The following is a 24,422-nucleotide window of genomic DNA, read 5'->3' on the forward strand; positions in this document are numbered from 1 at the left end:
GTAGGTAAGAACTTTCTAAAATCTTTCTAAAAGCTTCAATCTAATATATAAAAGTCTAAAATAGGGCATTATTTTATGGGGGGGGATAAACAAGGTTTCTGCCTGACAGCAACAATATGTTTGTAACTAAGTTGATGACTTGTTGAGGCCTGCTCTGCGGTACAAACACACACTAGATGCTTGCCAATTATTCCAAACCAACGTTAACAAAAAAAGGCCATGTCAGCCTAATTGACAAAGCTTGAAATCTGTATTTCAGAGACCAATAACAAACGGCTAAAAAAAAGAGAGAGAGAAAGAAAGAGAAAGCAAAGCTGGACAATGAAAAACTTAAGCTGCCTGCATTGTTGTAATGTGGCAGCAGGGGGTGGAAAACTTAACCATTTGAAATGTATATTCCTGAGCGGAGAAAACAGCACGAGAACAGATGCCTGGCCCAGACATCAAAGTGATAAAAGCTTTCGCTGTACCCCCATTCGTCCTACATTCTATCCAGTGGTGGAAAAAGTACTCACATTTGTAAAAGTATCAATACTGCGATGCAGAAATACTCTGTTCCAAGTAAAAGTCCGGAATTCAAAATTTACTTGAGTAAAAGTACAAAAGTATTGGCATCAAAATGTACTTAAAGTACCAAAAGTAGAAAGTACTCAATGTGCAGAGTGTCCCATTTCACAAGTTTTCAAATGTATACAAATCTTTTGAAACTAGCAGATCTACAAGCTGTGAGCTTGTAGATCGGCTATTTTAAAACGGCCAAAATGTAGGGCTGAAGTGGTTACTGTATGTTTTGTAATAATAATCAAAATCTACAAAGTAACTAGTAACTAAAGTTTTCAAATCATTGTAGTGTAGTACAAGTACAATATTTGCCTCTGAGATGTAGTGGAGTAGAAGTAAAAGTACTGAAAATTGGAAATGCTCCAGTAAAGTAAAAAATACCCCAAAAATGTACTGAAGTACAGTACTTGAGTAAATGTACTTAGTTACTTACACCACTGATTCTATCTCTGTGAGCAAAAAAGACCCACAGACAAAAGAAAGGTGAGCTCATTTCTGAGCTCTATTTGTCTCCCATACTGTACCTGCCATCTGGCATATCTATCAGGTTAAAGAGCCATGCCTCCTTTTTTACTGTAATCAACAACAGATTCTCTGCTGAGGCAAAAAATTGGAGGCCTGCCACGTTGGATTGTATTTTTTCTGCCGTGAATGGATTAACCAAAGATCAATATACATAGCCTATATACTGTACCATGCCAGGTAGTTAAACAATAGCATGCATAATAGATCACAATAAAACATCAACAGGATGTGATCCTAAAGTGTATCCATCCACAGTACGGCGTGCATTTGACCTAGAATCGTTTGCACTATTTCAATCCAAAATATGTTTTTTTTATGCAGGGTCTGAAATAATGAGGAATGCAGTGGCTCAGCAATCCTGTAGATATCTGACACCACTGTTGTGCAGAACGGGAGGGAGGGAGGGTAAAAACACACACACACACACACACACACACACACACACACACACACACACACACACACACACACACACACACACACACACACACACACACACACACATTCATTTCCAGCTTCTGTATTTATTAACAGTATATCCACTATCAAAGCTCAGGGGAATACATATCCAGCTCAATGCACAGACAGACTTAAGTTCCAGTTTTCATAAAACACTGGGTTTCAATTACTTGTATGGGTCTGCTACGAGAGGGAGGTGAAAACGGCACAAAACGACTTTCAAGAGCTAATGTTGACCTAAGGAACAACCTTCTCTCTCCCTCCCTGCCTCTGAAAGGATCCCCTCATGGACATGGACTACACCAAGCCAGGTCATGCAGTCTCTGCACTAGAACAGCGTTAGAAACCCATAAATACGTTGGTCCCTGACAGCACTTAATTCTCCTTAAAATGCTGTTTACCTCTAATGGTCTACACAGCATTGGTTCTTAAAGTGGGGTCCGGGGACCCCCAGGGGTCCTTGAGGGAGTTCCATGAGACCCCAGCTAAATGATGGATAGTTAGGAACCAAATGGACCCTTATGGGTCTGTAACTCTGAGGGTGTAGTGTACAAATGGAACCAAATGGACCCTAACAGGTCCATTTGGTTCCATTTGTACACTCTCAGAGTTAAATTAACATTAATTTTACAATATAAATTGGGGTCCCAGAGATATAAATGCCATTAAATGAGGGTACACACACACACACACACACACACACCTTGAAACTAAAATGGTTGAGAATCACTGCTAGAGCCGTACAAATATTCTCTTATGGGGGTCCCTGGCATATCTTTTCAAGTGGGGGTCCGCGGGCTAATAAGTGTCAATTTAGGGGTCCTTGACATGAAAAGGTTTGGGAACCACTGGTCTACATTATCTATCCTTACATCAGAGAAAGAGAGCGAGAGAGATAGATGTCCACTTTATGAAGTTGATGCTACGGTGTATGCACCAAAATTAGGCCTAATTGGTAAATTCAGGTATTTTTCCTTAATTTGGTTCTCACTCACTTCCCTCTGTCTCCACCTCGTTCTCAACCACGTGTTGTTGTTGACAAAATGTTCATGGCACTTAATCCAACCTTTGTAAGTCACTCTGGATAAGAGCGCCTGCTAAATGCCTAAATTGTATTTGTATGTTGTCTCCCACACCAGCAACTGTGTCGACATAACGTAATACATTCTAGAAAGTACCAGTTGTCCTTGCTCTTTAAGTTTGAAGACAAGATCACTATCTTAATTTACATCCTTAAACAAGGCTCTTCCTGAAGTCCTCTGCCGACGAAACCATGTACACACATTGGGGGTGTGGGGTTGGGGGACAGAGGTTGAGAGATCTGCGCTGCCCCCTCCAACACAGACAGACATTCCTGGAGTTCATTTGGCAAATTACAATTCAGAGAGGGTGATCGAGACTTGGAGTGTGGCCAAGGTAAACCCAGACAAGCCGGTATAGAGGGATATTTTCTGGGTCAGACTGGGCAACGCCAGCCTAACAGTGCCCTTGATGTGTAAGCAGACAAGGGGCATCTATATAGAACTGCACTTCCACAGTGAAAAAAAAACGGCAAATTCCTATATCTCTCCCATGCACGACTCCCATTAGTGGCCGAGGTTTAAACCGTTGACCACAGTGCATTTAAACTGATCTGCAATGCAGCGGGGGCTGTGGTGCTAGCTTAGCTCTGGTTAGCATCTCTCCAACATACTGTAAGCTGAGGAGGCATCCTGGAGGATCCATTAAGCCATTATAATGAACCAACCTCTCTGAACCGCTAACTTTGGCAGGAAATGGCTTTTTCCATATTCCTTCTGAGTCTTTCCCCGCACTCCTCTCTACTCCTGGGCCAGCGCCTCTCCCTGGCAAACTCTCATAAAAATAGACAAATAAAATGACCACAATCGCACTGATAGTGCAAGGACAAAGCTAATATGACTGTCAAACATACTTTGACTTAGTACTTACAGTACAGTAACGTTTTAAAATGACAGTCATGGATTATTTTCATGTAAGTTTTCAATTGGAGGTTGGCAAATTTGTTGAGTACTTTACCAAGCTGCTAGGGTGCCTAACAGCATCAGGGCCTGCCGAAGAAAACTAGTCTTTCAGCTTTCTCGGGTGAATTTATTTTTCAAATATAGTGTATATTAAATCAAATTAAAAGGATTGAATCACCACTTAGAACATCAACATCACTCATCAGCCCTTGCCCTTCCGTCCCTTTACTGATTTAGCACCATACTGTTGCACCTTGTTCAAGTAACAACAAAGACAGACATGGTCAACTATAGTTATTAAAAACTATGACACTTTACTGTACTGTAGTGTACTGTATGTAAAATAGGCCAGTAGGCTTGGCACACAGGCAGCAGCATCAAGCAGCGCAACGGAAAATACAGCCTTGGCTTGGGACAGCAGGCTGGAAAAGAAGAGAAAGCTGAGCTTGCTTATAGGTCTGACCTAGATTCAGTGCCCTGTCAAAGGCATATATTATCTAATCCAAGGTAAGGAAAACCACAGCCGGCGCAGCCACAGTATACAGAGCAATGGCTTTATTCGAGAGTGACAACAGTTGGACACCTCCTGTTGGTTTAACTAAATAAAAAGCTCAGGTGCTGTGATTTTTCAATACTAGATCTATGGCATAATGGCAATCACGCTCTCGTGCGCTCACAACTCTGGTTACACAGCTCATATAAAACAAATTGGGACCATTGAGATTAAATTAGATGAGAATATGTGCATGTGAGGAGATTTTCCGTACGGGCCATCCCAAAATCTCTGCAGGGGAACCATGCTGGCTTAAATGTGCGGTGTTGCTTTACAGGAAAAAGTCCATGTTGTAGGCTCCAGCTCAGACATCCATAAAATCCAATACCAACTTTTTGTCATGATATCTGACATTTTAGTGCCTCAAGTTCATGAAGAGCATATATTCACCTTGTTCACCACTTAGCTCTGTAATTCACAGATCAGTATGTCAGAACCTATAAATGGTGCACACTTATCCTGCAAGGCATTGGATGCTAAACCAAACGAGACCTGGATTCGTTAGCATTGGCCGAAGGATAGAGAATGATGTCACTTAGCATAACAGAGGAGCTTTTGCCTGCGTCCAATGCAGGAGGCATCAAGGTTTGAGTTAAACTCCTAGCTGTGCTCTTGGAAATAGCCCTGCAGCACCTTGTATTTACTTCAAAACACTGTGGAACTGTCAATCAGAGCCTAATATATATGTCCAATTGCCTTGGGCTCTGTTTTAAGTAGCAGAGACCCGTGTGGACTACTGTTTTGCTCTGTGTTAACTGGTGACAGATTTGGAATAGCACACAAGATAGGCGAGTTACTGTATCAGAACTGACAATGATGTCATAATATATCAGTTGAATTGAGAAAGAGAAAGGATCTTAAGGGTCTAAGTGACATGGTTCAGTAGTGCAGTATCACCACACAAAACATAACATGGCACAACTGTTGAGCTGAAGAGGCATAGCATTCTGCTAAAAACCATGCACACCAAGTTCAAGCAGATCCTGGAGGAAGGGCCTCATATAAGGCCCCTGGTAAAAGGACTTCAAGGTGTTGGAATATCCGCCTCACGGAGGCTCCCTAGTGGGTTCAAGTCCTTCTAGACCGCGGAGAGAAAACAAATAGACCCAGTCAAAAACGGACACACGTGACACTTCAAAGCAGTCCCACTCTATTGACTCTCTTCCTTAAGGCCACTGTGCCATGGGCTTTCACTCATGCCCAAAGTGAAACCCAAGTCCAGTTGCTTCCATGGTCACCATTTCTCCTCCCTCTCCCTCTCCTTCTACCCTCTGAAGAACACATGAGGCCCATTACTGTTTTACTGTCTCAGCACACCATTAAAGCCATACGTCAAACCGTGTTACTGGACCCATCCCTCTCCCCTCACCCCACTGATGAAAAAGACAACAAAAAAAAAGTAGAAAGATATGAATAGGTGTCCTCAAGCTGAATTTTATGGTGATTTAATGTATGGTGTATTTGCATTCTTCAAAATAATCAAAGGTGGATTCATTACAATTACATTACAAAATGTCTTTCTTTTTCCCCCATTTTAATTTGAAATGTTTATAGGGCAGAAATGTCCAAATGTAAACAATATGCTTGATTCATGATTTGAACAAAAGGTAATTTGTTATATTATGGCTATTTTTAAGAATTGGCACATGAAGTAGTATCATTATGATCTCAATAACTCTGATAATTAATTGTACAACTAGTAGGTTGTTTACATAGTTTGACACAGTTGACAACACTGATTGCTCAATAAGCTGACGGATGTTCTTTGATGATGTTCTTTGTGTGTGTTTACACACACACACACACACACACACACACACACACACACACACACACACACACACACACACACACACACACACACACACACACACACACACACAATATGCAGAAGTATCATGCCACAGGATCATACTGTAGATATTCCTGCAAAGTGTTCAATTGTATAATATGTATATTCTATCAGTGGCAAAGTTTAATGACATATCCTAAAAGGCAGCCCTGTTTCCTAGGCTTCTCCAGTGGTTAAACAGCTGACTAAGGACTCTCCACAGATGGCATTTGTAAATCCAGCATGCCTTGCTTTCTTTCCATTAGAGTAAGGCAGAATAATTAATATATGAGCCTGGAAGACATTCCTCCTGCTAAAGGCAACATTCTGGCCCACAGCCTAAACCAACAATAGGGGGGAAAAAACAGGCCTGACTGCAAGCCAAAGTGAGCCTCCAGATGGGGCTAAGGCACAGCTAGCAGGCTGAGGACAAAGAGGGAAGGAAAAGAGAGAGAGATAGAGAGGAGAGAGAGATAGAGGGAGAGTCTAGATAGGACAGAGAGAGCGAGATGGGGGTGTTTTGGAGGAGGAGGAGGAGGAGGAGGAGTGAGGGAGGACTTTTGGGATGCAAGAACGAAAGGAACCCTTGACTGTTTTCATGGAAATGTCTGTTTGTTTATGTTGGAAGTGTTTAGGTGACAGCGCGCGTGTGTGTCCGTGCATGTATGTGTGTGTGTGTGTGTGTGTGTGTTTTTTGTGTGTGTACTGCGTAGATTATGTTTGTGTGAGCTGTGTATTCGCGCATCACTTGTTTCGGTGCTTGCGTGTTTGTTTTGAACACTCACCGGTCTCGCTCTTATCGATGACGTCCACCATCTCGCCTGCTTGAAGGCTGATCTCGGCCGGTTCTTGTTTCTCATAATTGGCCACCACCACATACTGCTCCAGTAGCATTGGGTCCGAGGCGTCCAGACCTGGGGTGGAGGGGAAGAAACACGCTGTCAGCCAGCTGCCAGCCATGGGCCCGCGAGATCGGCCGCCGGGCACCCGTTGTGCCATAGGCCAATTTGTCAGCAGAGCTCAGCCAATGAGAATACACACAGGGCTCAGTACATCTTCCTAAGAGTCTGGCCATAGAGGTGCATCCCTCTCCAGCCCAACAACGAGGGCAACGGAGAGCTTGAAAGCATAGGGGGGGAAAGGTCTCTCTCCAGCAGGTAAAGCATCAAGCAGGCAATTGAAAAGAGTCCATTCTACGCCCTTGAGTGGGGGTGCTTATCCATCTGGTCCAACAAAGTAGGTAGATAGAGGTTAATGTATTCAGGGGGAAACGGAGAAAGGCAGAAGAGAAGAGGAAGAAAATAGAGAGGAATAGAGAGAAAGGTATATAGGATGAAATGTGGAGCAAGGAGCTATTGCCAGTTGTGGACAGGACAGTGGAGTGGGAGAGAGAGTCGGTTTCCCCTGGAAAATAAACAGTCTGCTAAAAAGCCTCCTTCTTCTCAGTTGGGGCTGGAGCAGGAAGAAGGGTAGGGGGTTGTGTACGCCAATCATATGAGTCGACACTAGAGGCCTTAAATAGAACCATATGAAGGGGCTGGAGCTGGGCTTTGAGGGCGGCCCTCTGCCTCCATGAAACACTAGAGCTCTGACTACGGCATGCAGACAAGCCAATGGAAACCTCCTGCATTTCTCTACTCCTCTAGGTTAACCATGTGAGCTCGGGCAGTGACTTAAATCTTGGGAAGACATTGAGGCATTACTCAAGGGTGACAGAGCAGGTGAATCTTGTAGTCTAAACTATGCATTTCATTTGTCATGTGGTGTATGGATGAAATATGGTGCCCACAAAACATGCATAAATGAAAGCTATGGTCAAATCATGCACCTATTGGATTGAGCAACATCCATTGACGTCACCTATATGCCCTGCTGGAGCCTATAACTATGAGAGATCTCCCATACATACCCAACCACCTAAAGTACGACCGATGCAAGCTTTTTGGGTCAGATGCCGATCACAAACAAATACATGAATATATAAATATATATACATACACACACACTGTTGTATAATTGTAATATGGATCTCACTGGGTCTGAAATAAAGATTGAGTAAAGATCTGCTATCTTTGGGGAAAAAAACAGGACATATAAGCTGCACAATTGCGGATACCGATGTCGTCAAAAAAGTTAAATAATGGCCGATTCGATACATTGGCCAAAGCCGATAAATCGGTCGGGCTCTACTAAACTCTGAATGAACTGAGACAACCCCTTTTTAGGAGCAGAACTAACAAGCATCAGCTGGAGTGGAGAATCAGCCACACAGCTGAGATTCAGTTCACACATTGTAAGCTACTGATAGCCACAGAGCTCAGACCTAATGATAGAACAAGGGTCACATCAAATCCACTTTTTAATGTGCATCTCAAACTGATCAATGAGATCAGTCTGAATAACTGCATACGATTTACAAACACAGAAAGACAGAAACCATTAGGAAAATATCATTCACCTAACTGTCAGTGAGCTTGCTGTGCTCTGCATCTCTCCTAATCGAGATCAATTGCTCACAAGAAATATTAGATAATGTGAGGTCTTAATCTTGAGAAATGTCTTGGAAAAATCAGCCTCAAGGAGATCCGAAAAGCCAAACAAGCCCAAATAAAACAATTTTTCACGGGGTTGTAAACTGAGTTTCTGGAACAAGCAGCTCCCATTTAATTCAGAAGATGGAAAATAACTAAAATCCCATCCAATAGACAGAAGGTCTGAGGCTTAGATAAGGAGCGTTTCAGACAGCTGGGATTAAGCTGCCAGCCCCAAAAAAGAAGAGTCATCCAGACAACGCACTGCCAGACAAGAGATTAACATTTCTGCAAATTAGGATTATATTCCCATTCAGCATTCCCGTTCTGGAACTAAATATACGAAATGTCAGGGAGCTAATAATGTACGAGGGTGAACTGACAACATTAGCGTTAGCGAGAACACTCATCCTGCCAACGATTCTGACACTGGATTAGTGCGGTGGGTCTGTGGTTTTTGAAGCTTATTCACATTTTGTTTGTGCAAGATTGTGTCATTAACCCCTTAAGACCGGGAAAGCATCTGTCATTTTAGATTTTAGCGCTGGCTATTAAAAAATAGCAGATGTACAAGCTCGCAGTGCAGCACGAAGTGACGTGCTGCGAGCTTGTACATCCGCTATTTTTTAACTTTTTATTTTTATTGTTTTTTATTTTATATATATATATATATAAATTTTTTTGTGGCTTTTATGCCTTTATTGACAGGACAGTTGGCTGACAGGAACAATGGGTAGAGAGAGATGGGCAGTGACACGCAGCAATGGCCGTCTGGTTCGGGCATAGAGGTATAATTAAGGGCGCGTTCGAAAATACAGCACTGAGCGCACTGGCCAATACAAACTAATAGGCGAGTGTGCTCCGGTGCGTAATTTCCGAACGCACCCATAACTAGAGGGTGGATTGCCCCGCCCCCAGCTATCATTTCAATGAATGTGCTCAGTGGCGTTTTGAAGCACCCGGAAGTAAGAATAGGAACCAATATGGAACCAATATGAACCAATGGAATCGCTCCATGCGTCGTGACGCGTCGTGAGCATGCGCACAAAACGGGAGACGCACGCGCAGTAGCATTTAAGTGCATTCTCAGATTTGACCACCAGGCTACTTACCAGCGGTCCAGGCCATTTTTGAACATTTTTGAAAAGTCTTGAAATTTCACAAATCTTCTCTTCTGGGGGTCCCTGACACAAAACATTTTCAGATGGGGAATTTGGGATTCTTGGCACAAAAAAGTTTGCGAAAGACTGATATAGAAGGCATTTATAGAATCGGCATATCAGGTCTTAATGGCTTAAACTGCGAGGGTGGGTGCCGAAAAATGGAAAAGTCTTAGTAATATCTTCTTGGTCGCACTGTATAACATGACATAAATTATTATAAGACACAGCATACAGAATAAAAAATGTGTTGCATCCCTAGATTCCCTACAGTACATGACTAAATGAATGATAGATCAAAAGAAAAATACAGAATAAAACATAGTTTTGTTGTAAATATTGCATATACATAAGAGAAACTCCTGAGTGAAACATGCCTGTGGTTGTATTCCATTGCTTTCATCCAAAGTAGAGTCTTGGAAAAACACTAAAATATTTTTTATGACCTGTCATGAGTCGTTGTAAGAGAAATGGCTGACAAGCCATTATCAAATAAATGGCATATCATGGACACCATCATATCACGGATAGGAAACAAGTTTTATATCATTTCCAGGAAGATGTGCGTAAAACCTAGTGTGTTGTGTTATTGGGGAATCGAAGATCTACGTCAAAAAGAGGTTTGCACAACACAGTAAAGCCGAGACCCTGAGTAAGTAAAGACTTTGTCTGCAAAGTCAGTAGGCCTGAAAAACAAAAGCTAATATTTTCAGCTTCATACAGGAAATTAAATGTTTTGCATCAGCAGAGCCAGAACGAGGAGTACACCAGTGAGAAAAAGGTGGTGAAACAACCTTGGCCATAATACTGTAGGTGTGTCTTTGAGTATAACTAACCAGATAAATTATTTTACTTCATGAGCTAAAACATTAAGTTACTTACAGCAGTCAATTACTGAAGGACAATTACTCTGTGTGTGTGTGTGTGTGTGTGTGTGTGTGTGTGTGTGTGTGTGTGTGTGTGTGTGTGTGTGTGTGTGTGTGTGTGTGTGTGTGTGTGTGTGTGTGTGTGTGTGTGTGTGTGTGTGTGTGTGTGTGTGTGTGTGTGTGTGTGTGTGTGTGCTGACAAAGTACACAACCCCTTTACTCCTGCTCAAATATTTACTCCTCTCAAGTGAAAGTTGCTCAGTCAAAGTTTTTGAGTTAAAGGTAGGGTAAGTGATATTTTTGGGTGAAAACAAAAAGCTTTTTGTTAACAGGTTAAAGCACTGTATTCTGATAATCATAACTATAGAGCATTTGTTCAGTAACAGGAGTCTCACAGTCTCTCCAGCTCTTTGATAAACAGAATATTTTAAGGTAGGTGAGACAAATTCAGCCAATCAGGAGTGAGCACCCATTTATTAGCTTCATTTTTATACTATAGTGTTCCAGTTCCAATTTTGATTGCTCATTTCTTTGTGTTGTCACTTCCAATTTCACTAGTTTAATCTGTATACTGGTTGAGTTCTCTATCCTGATTGGATAAAATGTATGTCTTGAAAATGCATTTTCTGTTTAATATAGAGCTGGAGAGACATGGAGACTCCGGTTACTGAACAAACACTCTATAGTACTATCAGAATATAGAGCTATTTAACACTTGTTTTAACCACAGAAAATCACTTGCCCTGCCTTTAAAGTACTGGAGTACTTGCTCAAGTATTCAAAATTACACATTAAAAAGTGGATTTGATGTTGTTCTTTCATTAGGTTTGATCTCTGTGGCTATCAGTATCAATTGAACAGAATTTCTAAATATGAATATTCGTGAACTGAGAAACTCAATATTGTGCATTGAAGAGAAGAGATCTGTAATAGCAATTTTTTTCATGTCCAAGTGTGTTTATTTTGGCATTGACTACACAGCTATCCGTGTTTATTCGTATTTAAACTACTAGCCTTTGTGTGGATGTCAGAAATTGCTGTAAATATGATTAGGGGTGCGTTCGGAAATTGCGCACTGGAGCGCAGTCAGCGCACTCGCCTATTAGTTTGTATTGGCCAGTGCACTCAGTGCTGTATTTCCGAACGCACCCAATGTGGGGGGGGGGGGGGGGGGGGGGGGGGGGGTGTGTGTGTGTGTGTGTGTGTGTGTGTGTGTGTGTGTGTGTGTGTGTGTGTGTGTGTGTGTGTGTGTGTGTGTGTGTGTGTGTGTGTGTGTGTGTGTGTGTGTGTGTGTGTGTGTGTGTGTGTGTGTGTGTGTGTGTGTGTGTGTGTGTGTGGCCTGCAATTGTGGAGGATTGCAAAAGACAAATGCAAAAAAGTTGGCTAAATACTGTTTTGTCTCAGCTATCATGGGCAGTCTGTCTATCTGGAGAAGACAATGTTTCATATATCCTTGAGTAGCTAAGGGGGGAGGAAAGGAAAAATAATTGTATATAGTACGTCATCAATGTGTTATCTTTTTTCCTCTGTGTTTTAATAAGCATGTGCAGCAGTTGTATCTGGTTTGACCGTAATGTAACCTACCTTCTTCTGATCAGTGTTTGGATCTATTATGTATTGTGCTTTTTGCGCAGTTCCAAATAAAAGTAAGTGTGTGTGTGTGTGTGTGTGTGTGTGTGTGTGTGTGTGTGTGTGTGTGTGTGTGTGTGTGTGTGTGTGTGTGTGTGTGTGTGTGTGTGTGGCAAAAAGTGCAGTCAATGTAAACAATCAGTTGGGAATAACTTCTACTGTACTGTCCATCTCAAATGAAGTGAAACAGGTCTCTAGTGGTGACAGGTGAGAATTCTCTGTGGCCAAGAAAAAACTATGCCGTCTTCATAGAAATGTAGTGTAGAGCCAAAAGTAGAGGAGTAGACGGCATACAGTAAGTTTCCCCCCAAAAATCTAATAGGCTACGTAAGTGTATAGTACAGATAATCAAGAAATGTACTCGGGTACAGTACTCAAGTACAAGTACATGTAATTTGTTGGTGTCAGCACTGTGTGTCTGTGTGTGTGTGTGTGTGTGTGTGTGTGTGTGTGTGTGTGTGTGTGTAGGGGGGGGGTGACTGACTGCGTGACTAGTGCATGTACATGGATGTCTGCACACACATATTAGTCAGTCTCCTGTAAAGTGTATGCACAGCATAGGCCTATACTTAAACAGGATTTATGAAGGCTGAAAGAAGTCGTTCAGCTCTGGGCCACCATCAGATAGCCTTATTAGCCACTCACTTTGTTTATGTCGCTCCCCCTCTCACATTTATACATGTGCTTCCTGCTCCCACCCTTTGCACTCCCAGTCCGCCACCAACCCCTCCCCTCCCCTCCTCCGCCCATCATCATCATCATCTCTGTCCGAGAGGACGAACAGTTGGCAACTTTTGCCAAAATGCGTCATGTAGAGGAGGAAACCAGGGAGTGAGGGATTTGAGGCAGCCTGCAGTGCACTGTAAAAATCCTCAGTGTTCATTTAACCTGTTAAGACCGGGAACGCATCTGTGTCATTTTAAGATTTCTTTGGCTATTCAAAAAATAGCAGATATACAAGCTCATAGCGCGGCACCGAGTGCCGCGCTATGAGCTTGTAGATCTGCTATTTTTTTTAAAGATCGTGGAAAATTCGTGCAAATCTTTGAATATATATATTTTTCAAAGTGAATATTTGTAAGTCAAATCTTTGTTTCTGGGGATTCTACAAATGTCTTAATCCTAACAGTGTTATGAAAAAAAAATATGTTGCTATATATCAGTGGTGCTTCAAACCTTTTTTCATAACCAAAATTATATGTATTTGGCCGCGGGCCCCCCATCTGAAAATATTTTGTTCCAGGGACCCCCCCGGAAGCAAAGATTTGAGTCAAAAATGTTCCCTTTGAAAAAAAATAATATATATTTGCACAAATGTTCAAGATTTAAAAAAAAAGCTGATCTACAAGTTCATAGCGCGGCACTCGGTGCCACGCTATGAGCTTGTATATCTTATATCCCGGTTTGAATGGGCTAACTCAGACAGTGTACAAACGGACCTGTGATATTTACACTGCGTGCCAGTATTACACCAGTGGCCTTTTTTTCTGCTTTGCTTTCATATTTCAGGATCAGGATTCTGACTGTGTGTGTGACTGTCACTATGACCTCTGGGTTGACTTGGAATAGACTCCCATGTAAAAAACGCTGTCATGCTTTGAATGTTGTGCAATTGTTTTTCGAAGGCAGACTTTAACTGTGTTTGCTGCGGAGTAAAATTTGGCAAAGTACAATGCCTTTGTTTGGCTCATGATCAGCTGCAGATGTTGTACAGTAGGTGGATGAGGAACGGACTGCGCGCACTGCCGTTCAATAGAGTGTACAGATGCACTCATGTCATGGAATCAGTATGCAGCCTTAAGGGAGGAGGGAGGGAGGAGGGAGGGAGGGAGGGAGGGAGGGGGGGGGGGGCACAAACAAATAGTACAGAGAGCATGTCCAAAACAAACTTACAGAGGGAAAAATCCCTCAAATGGCTTTTGGATTAACGCTGAAAACCGCGCACGGTGCATGGTATATTAACCCATTCAATCAGGGAGTTTTGGATTTCTTTGGCTATTCAAACGTGGCAGATATACACGTAGCAGTACAAGCTCATAGCGTGGCACCGAGTGCAGCGTTATGAGCTTGTAGATCTGCTATTTTTGAAAAAATCTTGAGAATTTGTGCAAATCTTTGATTTGAGTTACAAATGTTCACTTAAAAAAAAAATATATATATATATATATTTTTGAAGCGAACATTTGTAACTCAAATCTTAGCTTATGGTGGGTCCCTGGAAGAACATAATTCTTTTCAAATGTTCGCTTTAAAAAATATATATTCAAAGATTTGCACAAACTTTCACGATAGTCATTTCCAAAATAGCAGATCTACAAGCTTGTATATCTATGAACTTGTATATCTGCTATTTTTTGAATAGCCCAAAGAAATCTAAAAATTACACAGATGCGTTCCCAGTCTTAATGGGTTAAGAAGCATGTTAAGTTTTCATCGAGCATTCTTTTCCAATCACCGGACTCCCACACAGTACTGCAGCATTCTTTAAACATGCCGACACACACACAACAGCAGCTGTACAACACAGAGAAACCACCAGACCGTCCTCCTTTTGCCCCATTTAGTGTCGGAGGATTTCGTAACCGTTTTTTCTTCTCTGGACCGCGCTGGGTGTTTTGGACATGAAGCTTGCATGCTGCTGGCCTGGCCTGCATTGGGAGGGGAGGGTGGGTGTCCTCCAGGCTGGCCTCAGCAGCACTGACAAATGCTCACTGTCAGAAACTGAATGACTTGGCTCGACTCCGCTCTCTGCTGCCCCCGCAGGAGGACAAGAGCCACTCTGGACAGTGTCACTTCAGGCTAACTTTCCGCCTTAACTGTCAAGTCTGTTTGAATAAAAATAATATATATATATAATTCTAACCTACCTTAAAGGGATATTTCACTTTCAAAAAAACTTTGGGTCATTTTATCATCTTCTCAGGCTTTTGTGAGCCCCCCAAACAGTTTTTAAGTTGCTTGATTCACTATTTAGATATTTGATATTCATTTTATCAGACACGCCCCCTTCCTATACAAACCCATTATAACTTCAAACTAAATGTTTAACATGTTAGATTCATCAAAAACACCCGTCCTTGGTTCTGGTGACTCATCCTGCCCTCCTAATATGTGAGGGGGCCGTGTTTTTTTGATAACTGTTTTCATTTCTTTTTTTTCTTTTTTTTCTTGTATTTAAATTTTTTTCATTTTCCAAAAAAAATATTAAAAATAAATGAAAAAAGTTATCGAAATAACACGGCCCCCTCATGTATTAGGAGGGCAGGGTGAGTCACCAGAACCAAGGACGGGTGTTTTTGATGAATCTAACAACAAAAATGGAGTTTGAAGTTATAATGGGTTTGTAAAGGAAGGGGGCGTGTCTGATAAAATGTCTATCAAATATCTAAATAGTGAATCAAGCAACTTAAAAACGGTCTGGGGGGCTCACAAAAGCCTGAGAAGATGATAAAATGACCCAAAGTATTTTTGAAAGTGAAATATCCCTTTAAGCTACAAAACATGTAGGAGAATGATTGATAGTGAGACGGGAGTGACTGCCATTGTTTGGATGTTATGATGACTGATTGCCAGGGAGTGAATGAGGCCTTTATATCTTGGAGGTGCGGTCTGTCAAAGGGCTCAGTATTCAATAGCTGTTTATTGAGAAAATAAGAGCATTTTTGCAGAAAATGAGCACAATAGTTGATAAGGGAGCGCTCATACGTAATAATAATTTTCTACGCCAATCCTATCCATCTGCACACAAACATGCACGCACGCACGCACGCGCACTCACGCGCACTCACGTGTGCAGACCTCTTGGCCCCCTCACCCGTGCACAGATTAGCCCTTCTCTTCCCACTAAATGCACACATGTGCGCACACACACTCACTCTTACTCCCATACACACGCTCTCATACATGCATCCACACAAATAAACACAAAAACACACACAAATCCCACATATTGCGATTTATGTGTTTTATTTTAGTCTTGCTGGAGTTGCTGCTCTTATGGATTATGATTTTTATTACAGTTATGTTTTTTGTTTGGTCATCCGCTTCGGTTGGAAAGCGCTTTGTGTCAACTCCTGTTGTTTTTAAATGTGCTGTATAAATAAAGGTGACTTGTTTTGTTTTGACTGATATTAACACACACACACACACACACACACACACACACACACACACACACACACACACACACACACACACACACACACACACTCCCTACGGCCCCCCCTGAGCCCCCAGCTCAAATAAAGACAGCAAGGCTGCACACATAAACACACTCCCTCAGTCCGCTGTGCGTAACACTGAAATGGTTTCCACTTGCCACGTAAACCTCCTCTCTTCTCTCCATCTGCTTTTCACATGCACTGCGCCCCCGAGCGCGCTCTCTCTCTCTCTTTCTCTCCAACTTGCTCTCTTCCACTCTGTCCCCCTCACCCCTTCTCTGTTGCACCCTCACCACTAAACCCAACGCTCCGAAGATCAATTCGAAATATAAGTCGGAAATTTGCGCGCTAGTGATGACCATGAAGCGTACAATGTATTGGTACACTTTAGGACATCTGAGATAATCACATAATTCTTGCCTTTCTTTTCCATTCCTTTTTCCCTGTTCTTTTCCTTTCATCTAGTAGCCTAAAGACTGAGTTAATACAATGCACTTTTATTTGACATAGTGTTAAAATGTCATAATTATGTCTTCAAGGGATTTGATGATGATATACTATGCCGACTATGTCAATGACATGGGATAATAATCCTATCCACATTATACCTAGTCTCTCCAGTTAAAACAGTTGGACTGTGTGGTGATAAAATACTCGGTTTCGACAACATAAACATTCCATCATATCTCAGTCAGACGGTACTGTAACTGCATGTCCTTTTCTGAACCTCCAGAAGATAGAGGGCTCAGATATGGTGTTGACTCAACAGCGTGGACCCCTTCCAGCCAAGAAGAGCCCCATAGGGCTTCTGATTTGATTGCAGTGGAGGTCACAGTTGGAGAACAATAACTGAGACGCAGGCCAGAGTCTTTACCGAAACCACATGAAGGATGAGATCCCCTAAACAAACACTGCAATCCACTCTCAAAGCGGGTGGGGGCCTTTCAGTTGTCTCTGTCATCTATCAATCCCTACGAGGAAAAACAAAAAGACATCCACCAATGGAGAGAGAGAGGATAAAGACACAGAATGGGAGAGAGATGATGATGTTGATGGTGATGGTGGGGGCAGTGATGACGATAGAGGCTGGCCATCTTCGATGGACTGCGTTAACCTAGGCCACTCTCCTATGTCTGTGATTTCTGCAGCTTTTTCATGCCAGGTAAACAGAGTTCCTAACCCGTTGCTCTGACCACATGCAGTTTTGTGGCTGGGGGCAACATTCTCCAGTTAGGGCTGGGGCTTAGTAAACTCTTAGGGGAGACCGGCACCGTGTAATTATGGCCACCATAAGCTGCAGCTACAGCACAAATTCACCACAGACTCACGGTGCAATTTCTCCGCTGTGTCCGGTTCTAATAGAGAAACGAGCAATATTTCAGCTGCAGTTTAACCCCCATGTCCAGCACAGGGGCCCTGGTGAAGGTTTAGAGGTGTTGGGCTTTAGTACAGTACGTTGTGCGCCTAAGTCTGATTTATACTTAGTTACTTTGCCAGTGTTGCGCACCAAAATAGCAGATATATAAGCTCATAATGCATCACACATTGTGAGCTTGTAGATAGGTCATGTTCGGTATGTGACGCGATGTGCAAACAAGTATAACTCTGGCTTTAGTAGGACAGTTGAAAACACTATCCCCAGGCAAAAGGAATCATGGAATTCCTTTTTCCACTGAATGACTGGAGCCGTCATGTCAATTACAGTATGTGCTGCAAGATAGGCTTGATGCTCTTTATAACAGACACATAGAAACCTGCGGATAATTAACATTGTTCATTTGTCATCTATGCAGAATAGACCAGCTGAGTGTCATTTAAAACCACGCATGTGAATGAAACGCACTGCATGAGTGAATTTCCAGGCAGCCAATCTGTCTCTAAGTGGGAGCCAATCTAATATCTAGCACAGACTGAATGTAGGGCTACTACACACACACACACACACACACACACACACACACACACACACACACACACACACACACACACACACACACACACACACACACACACACAGCTGAAGTAAGACAATCTTTCCATTTCACTATGTGGCTGGAATTCTCTCTTACGTAAAGCCCCAATACCATGGAGCATATAATGAAATTAAGTAGGAGTCTTATTTCATTTGGAGACAGCTCCGTTACAGCTTTTCAGCAGAGAGGGTCTCCTGGAACAAAATGAAATGACCCCGGTAGAGGACACTTAGTAAGATTACTATTAGCTACATCACACTGGAGAGCAGCAGATTGGTAACAAGCCTAATTTGTACTTTGTCATACAGCAATGTCACGCTCAACGAATATCTGTTATTTTCAGCGAGCGCAGCTGTGCAATCAAGTATACATTAGCTTTATTTAATTACTGTTGCTAAGTAATGTACTGTACTGTATGTGGCAATGCTAAGTTTGTCTGCAAGTGTAAACATGCACAAGCATGCATGCATACACACACTCACATAGTTATGCACACGCACGCATGCACACACAATTTTGTACTGTACGCACACACACACACACACACACTACACAACAAGCACAGCTGTTCATTAAACTCTCAAAGTCTCCTCCCTCTCAAACATGTTCAAGTTCTTACTCCCGCTGACATCAGCTGAGTCACACACATAGTTATGTGCACACCCACACATTTATGTACTGTACACGCACACACACGCACATCCCATTTCCAATGAGCTAGACCTCTGGGAGATAGATTGCTGAGGTGGAGCGCCACACCTACCATCAGCTCCCAGTGCTTACCACCTGTCTTAGTTACCCAAGCCGTGCTACACATACTGTACGCTGAGTTGGCAGTGCCCACGATTGAACCCAGAACCTTGCCATTCAAAGGCGAGCACTCTAGAGTGGGCTAAAATAAGTAAGTTAATAAAAAAGGTATGCGATTTGATTTAAGATTGTCAATGGTAGGACAGGACTTAACACACACAAACATGCACGCACGCACGCACGCACGCACACACGCACGCACGCACGCACGCACGCACGCACGCACGCACGCACGCACACGCAGAATCAGACACACACGTACAAACCACCCAACCCCTAGCCCAGTGGATACAGATCATAGCTGCAGTAACAGGTGGTTGCTCCCAACCACTGCTGTTTGCTTAACCCTTTCATCACAATAACACCGGGTTCACTCAGGGTGTGGATTGTAGGCACAGTACTGATATCGTATCATGACTTGCATCCTTCTGTACTTTACTTCTTCTCCTTCTCTGCTTTGTGCAGTTCCGAAAAAAGGTCACCAACTGCTGTCAAGTGCTCAATTGTTGTCTGCTCAACGGACCACGTCATATACAAGTACACCCAGCAATTCTGACCTTTAACACTGACATTTTGTGGGTGATAAATCAACTCTATACCGTCATGATAAATTATTGAAATACAGTAATGAATTCATCTACTCTACGTAATGCCTCATTTATACTCTGTTATATGCCGGTGTACCACGCTGAAAATATCAGACCTACAAGCTCACAGTGCGGCGCAACGTGACGTGTTGTGAGCTTGTAGATCTGCTAATTTCGACATATGGGACACAGTCGCACCACTAAGAATAAATAAGGCTTAACCCTTTAAGACCTGAGGCCGATTCTACAAATGCCTTCTAAATCGGTAGTTCTCTTCACTTTCAAGATTTTTCAAAAATGTTCCAAAACAGCAGATGTGCTATTAGCTTGTATATCTGCTATTTTTGAATAGCTAACATTAAATCTAGAATTACACCGATGCTTTCCCGCTTTTAATGGGTTAACGCAAACGGATGTGTAGCGGATTTGATTGACGGAGGTAGACATACTGTAGTTTGAGGTTCTCTTACCTGACTTGCGCTTGCAGGATCCTCCACAGTCTCTGAAAAGGAAGCAACACCACAGAGGCATGGTCAGTGTACAGTATGTGTGTGTGTACTGTTAGACACGCAGGAGAGTCACAGCCCTTTAGAAGGACCATAACAGCAACCAGCACACTCCCTATACCCAAACCTGTCACCATAGAGCCGCTATCAGCGCCTAGACAGCGGCCAAGCCCTCATTAAGAATGCCTGTAGAATTTGACCCACTCTCTGAGAGGGGGTGTGATAGGACACAAATAGGGGAGTGAAGAGCAACAGTGACTGTGTCAGAGAGGAAGAGAGAGAGAGAGTGAGAGTGAGAGGAGAGATACAGAGGAGAGAGTGAGTGACACTGAGCGAGTGATCACAGCTTCTAGTCCAAATACTGCCGTGTATGTAAACAAAAATGCATGAGTCGATACTGTACAAGTGGCGGAAATGTTATGGCGGCATCTCGGCCGCCGCTGTTGTTAACAGAATTGCATGCATGTTGGTGTTGTATCCTCTGTTGTGTCCCATTCAATTGCGTGTCCTATTCGGGTTTCAATGTCAAAGTGTCCCTCTGTTCCAGGGCTCATAGCAAAGCACGTCTTGTTGAATGCATGGGGCTAGTATAGAAATGCATACTGTACCATTCCGTGGCAACAATGACCATGCTCTGTTCTTTGAGTTGCCCCAACCCCAGAGGGCTCAGAGGGAGGGAGAACCTGAGCGCGCATGTGCAATGAAGTGCCTCTGGGACGCCTAAATGTATATTGTGTGTGTGTGTGTGTGTGTGTGTGTGTGTGTGTGTGTGTGTGTGTGTGTGTGTGTGTGTGCGTGTGCGCGTGCTTTGTAGTTCCATATGTTGCTGTTGGGCAGAAACCTTGTAAGTCCATATTTCACCTTTTAGTTTTTTGGGGTAAATGAATGCCCTACTTTGTCATACTACAGTGTCACACAAAAGTAACAAAAATAGTCGATCTATAAGCTCACAGCTTGTAGATCAGCTATGTTTGCTATTTTGGATTTTTTTAAAGTGATAATTAAAGTGGCTAAGTGTGTCTTTGGGTTTAAAAATAATGAACCAATGAAAATGATTAACAAGAGCTTGTGACTACTACTTTAGATCAGTTTGAACACAGGTTATTGTTTTCCCCATTTCCGTTTTGGACATAGAAGGTTTCTGCCCGACAGCGACGACCATGTGCGTCTTGTGTAAATCCTAGCAGTCTGCAGGTCCTTATGTAGTTAAATGAAGTGCAGAGCGGACGCAGTCAGTGCTGAGAGAGCGGAGGTCAAGGCAGATGGGAACAGACACCTGGCTCCGCTAGCGAGGCCAGCAGCAGGGCTATAGAGCCATGTGGGCCAGTTATGGATATGCAAACATGTTTGGATAAACCCTGTCAAACATTTCCCAGGTCGTGGCCTGTGGGTCACCTTTCACTGTGTTTCACTGGAGTACAGTAAAACTTCGGAGGAAAAGGTTTTAAGGTATTTGTGACAGGTCTCAGTTTTTTTTTTTACGGACTTGTAGAAGCCTTTTCCATTAGAAGTCCATCGGAAGTATACCGTATTTCCCTGTTCAGTAGATAGGGAAACCATTTAGATTTTATTTTGCTTTAAATAAAAAACACACTTCAAACCATACAATAAAACCGTTGGGTGCCATTAATTGTTTTAGGGAATACATCTCTTGGTGAATTAAAGCAGGTTTGGCAACAGTAACACGTCTCTTTTTCTTAAGCGAAAGTAGTCTTTTGAACAAAGCTTTCCAATTTCCAGATGCATGACCAAGCTGCCATGAAACATTCCTCAAGAGGCATGTAAATAGCCTGTGTGCTTCGTAAAAAAGAAATACTGACTAATTAACTATTACCTCATATTGAAATATAACTCTACACGCACTCAGCTGTGAGGACATTTGTATGCAATTACTGACGTGAAACTTTATACAGTAAAAGAAATGTTTACATTGGATGCTCATGTAATGTCCGCACTGTGCAACAACTCCAAACTCCCTGCTTTAGGAATTTCACAACTTTCTATATGATGAGTGGAAGGTGAAACCATGTATAACGGCCAGTTCTCAGCCAACACAAACCGTGTTGCAATTTACCGCTAAAATACAGAAGAATTTACACTCTGAGCTAAATGATGCAGAGTCAGAGTGATAACAATAGCTGTTAAAATACAGAAGAGCTAAATGATGCAGAGCCATAGTGATAACAATAGATGTTAAAGTGCCATGTTAAGGCAGATACACCAAATAATATGTTTTACTACATATTTTGTAATAAGTTGCAAAGCTAAAATGATGAAATCCTCCTATATGAACAGTTCACATGGTTTAAGATAAAGATAAGATGAACCTTTATTGATCCCCGTTCAGTTTAAGTTATCGGGGAGACTGTGGTGCAGTATGGAGAGAAGCAACTAATGGTGGTAATTCTTTAAATAATGTAGCACACTCATGGGTGAGATACTGTGCACTTATAGGAATACTTCAACCCTCCAAATGACCCCCCCCACACACACACACACACACACACACACACACACACACACACACACACACACACACACACACACACACACACACACACACACACACACACACACACACACACACACACACACACACCCCCCACCCATCAATTACTCATCCTGTGAAGCCTTGAATTCATGGAGAATTCTTGTTGTTGACTCATACCTTCACGTAAATGAAGAATCTTAACATGAAAAGAATAGTTGATGAATTGAAGAAAATAAGGGATTATGATTAACAACAGCAAAGATACATCAAACTTCATGTGTTTTGGAAGTATAGTGAGGACACAGACCAGTCGCAAGGCACTTGGATTATAATGAGAGTTGTGTTGGGGTTAATAAACATATTTTTGATATAGTTTTGCTGTTGTTAATACTAGCCCCCTATTTTCTTCAATTCATTATGTATTTTCATTAATTCTTCATTCATTGTGAAAAAAATTGACACAAACAAACACAAAATGTCCATGAATTCACGGCTTCATGGGGTGAGCAATTGATAGAAGTTTAACTTTGACTTTAATTTAATGCAAGCTGAATATACCTGTAAGTAATAGGATGACAAAGGACAACAAATGGTGGTAATGTAATGCAAGCTGTAATGTAATGCAAGCTGAATATCCCTATAAGTAATAGGATGACAAAGGACCTTCATTATTTTTTCAAAAACATTCATGGCACACGATGCATGCTCTAAATGTCTTTGCCAAGGACACGGAGGCTTGGGGGGAGAGAATGGGGGGATTAGAGAGAGGAGATACTGTATGGGACTGGCCCCGCTACACAAGTGACCCATAGCACAGAGCGGGAAGAATATTCTTCCCAGGAGGAGACTGAGCACACAACCCTGGCTCTGTGCACTTTCCTCCTAACGCCAGTAAAAAACCCCAATAGATGTGGTGGGGAAGGTAAGGGGTGTGGGGGGGGGAGGAGGAGGAGGGGGCGTAAATATGTCCAAACACTATTAAAATGTTTAAGACTTTGTGCCTGTGTTTTCAGAGCTGAAGTTTAACCTTTGGTTAACTGCAGTAGTCACAGAAGTCAGTGGAGATGGTTCAGTTAACCACTTTCAAACTGGCGTCCCTATTTTGGGCATGTCATTATATGCGAAAAGTTTCATTAAAAAATATACATATAATATTTGTTTAAATGACGAAGTCTAAAAAGATCACAACTCGTGTTAGATCGCAACGCGTTGTGAGCTTAGATCTTCTATTTCAACGAACCTCATACAACGAAGTATATAGGGCTTGTGGTTAAGTGGTGGTTAAGATCATAGACGTTTGTATATGTACATGCGCGTACGTGCATGTATGTGTGTGCGCGCACATACACACACGTACACACACATTGCAGGGACTGAACACATCATTAAAATCCAACCCTGGGTTGATCCTGGGTTTGAGTTGAGAATAACCATCTGTTTGCGCATAGCTGCAGCTCACTCTTTGTAGGTGGGCCTATTAGACATGGAATGTGTAAGATATTAGTCTTTTGTTCACGCTTCTCCGCCATTTTGGGTCAAAGCCAGAGGACCAAAGTGTCTGCTCTACTCTGGGCATACACGATACAGACACTCCCGCTTGAGGGTGACCTAAGATTAACCTCTGCAGGCATGACCTCTGACTCAGGGGTCAGTGGGTCCATGACATTGGACAGGAAATCATTATGATCAATAGGGAGCTGGGCTGCACACAAATGCTGCAGAGTGCGTGTGCGTGTGTGTGTGTGTGTGTGTGTGTGTGTGTGTCCTTGAGAAAGAAATGTGAATTGTTAATAGCAAT

At 42.4% G+C, this 24,422-nt stretch overlaps 1 protein-coding gene across 4 annotated transcripts in view; it reads right to left on the reverse strand.

The window, feature by feature from the left end:
* LOC308099830 (SH3 and PX domain-containing protein 2A-like) overlaps positions 1-24,422 on the reverse strand; it is a 58,982-nt gene that overhangs the window by 16,065 nt on the left and 18,495 nt on the right. For all 4 annotated transcript variants that reach the window (XM_080448641.1, XM_080448642.1, XM_080448640.1 and 1 more), the window contains 2 exons: positions 20,098-20,129; positions 6,697-6,825 (listed from right to left, as the gene is read on the reverse strand). In XM_080448641.1, the coding sequence (XP_080304767.1) occupies positions 6,697-6,825; positions 20,098-20,129 (161 nt within the window). The remainder of the gene's footprint in view (positions 1-6,696; positions 6,826-20,097; positions 20,130-24,422) is intronic.

The sequence above is a fragment of the Gymnoscopelus braueri genome, assembly GCF_963280865.1.
Source record: "Gymnoscopelus braueri genome assembly, chromosome: 14".
Taxonomy (NCBI): domain Eukaryota; kingdom Metazoa; phylum Chordata; class Actinopteri; order Myctophiformes; family Myctophidae; genus Gymnoscopelus; species Gymnoscopelus braueri.